This window comes from Cynara cardunculus, unplaced genomic scaffold (genome assembly GCF_001531365.2).
Source record: "Cynara cardunculus var. scolymus isolate 2C unplaced genomic scaffold, CcrdV1 Un_Scaffold_13117, whole genome shotgun sequence".
Classification (NCBI taxonomy): domain Eukaryota; kingdom Viridiplantae; phylum Streptophyta; class Magnoliopsida; order Asterales; family Asteraceae; genus Cynara; species Cynara cardunculus.
Genome location: NW_020208298.1, coordinates 1 through 1167, shown reverse-complemented (window position 1 = coordinate 1167; position 1167 = coordinate 1). Strand labels below are relative to the sequence as shown.

The following is a 1167-nucleotide window of genomic DNA, read 5'->3' as shown; positions in this document are numbered from 1 at the left end:
TGTTCTTATTTTATCTTTAAGACTTCATAACTTTCTTCGTAAAATCACTATAATTTGGTTACTCATAACTAGATTATTAGTGTTATTGAGAGATCTGGGATCAACATAAGGGTACTCCTTTCGCATAGATTCCTCGGTTTCCCATGTGGCTTCTCGCTCAGAATGATTTCGCCATAACACTTTAACGAACGGTATTGATCTTCGTCGCATTTGTTTCTCTTCTCGATTAATTATTGCCTCGGGTTCTTCAATATAATTGAGATCTTTTTCAACTTTATCCAACGGATAATCAATCACATGGAGAGGGTGATAATGATATCCGCGGAGTGACGAGATATGGAAAACGTTATGGATATGTGATAGTTGAGGAGGTAACGCTAGGCGATATGCCACCTCTCCAACACGTTCCAGTATTTCGAAGGGTCCGATATATCTTGGACTAAGTTTACCTTTAATTCCAAACCTACGAATACCTCGTAACGGTGAAACTTTTAGAAAGACGTGATCACCCGGTTGGAACTCTAAATGTTTTCGATGCTTGTCAACGTAACTTTTCTGTCGAGATTGAGCCTCTTTAATTTTCTGTTTTGCGATCTCGACTTGTTCAGTAGTAATCCAGACAAGTTCGGGTCCTTCGATAGCTCGTTCCTCCACTTCATTTCAACAGATCGGTGTTCTACATTTTCGACCATATAAAACTTCGTACGGGGCCATGCCAATACTAGCTTGCCAACTATTGTTGTACGCGAATTCCACAAGATATAGAGACTCGTCCCAACCACCAGACAACTCAAGAGCACAAGCCCGTAACATATCTTCTAGAGTTTGAATAGTTCGTTCAGTCTGACCATCTGTTTGTGGATGAAAAGCTGAACTCATAGTYARTCKYVTAYCCCAAGCTTGGTGAAGACTTTTCCAGAATCGAGAAGTGAATCGCAGATCTCGGTCCGATGTGATAGACACTGGCGTGCCATGCAACCTCACGACTTCCCGCTGAAATAGATCAGACAATTTACTAACAGGGTACGTTTCTTGTATAGGTAGGAAATGAGCCAATTTTGTCAAACGGTCAACTACTACCCATATAGCATCATGTCGTCTCTGAGTTTTTGGCAGTCCTGTCACAAAATCCATAGAGATATGTTCCCATTTCCAAACTGGAATCTC

General features: G+C 41.0%; 1 protein-coding gene across 1 annotated transcript; it reads right to left on the bottom strand.

The window, feature by feature from the left end:
- Positions 1-105: 105 nt before the first annotated feature.
- LOC112505615 lies at positions 106-1134 on the bottom strand (the record flags this gene model as incomplete). Its single annotated transcript, XM_025109495.1, has 2 exons — positions 849-1134; positions 106-653 (listed from the first exon to the last, which is right to left on the bottom strand). Coding segments are annotated over exons 1-2 (834 nt in total), but the record flags the coding sequence as incomplete, so codon positions are not given.
- Positions 1135-1167: the final 33 nt, after the last annotated feature.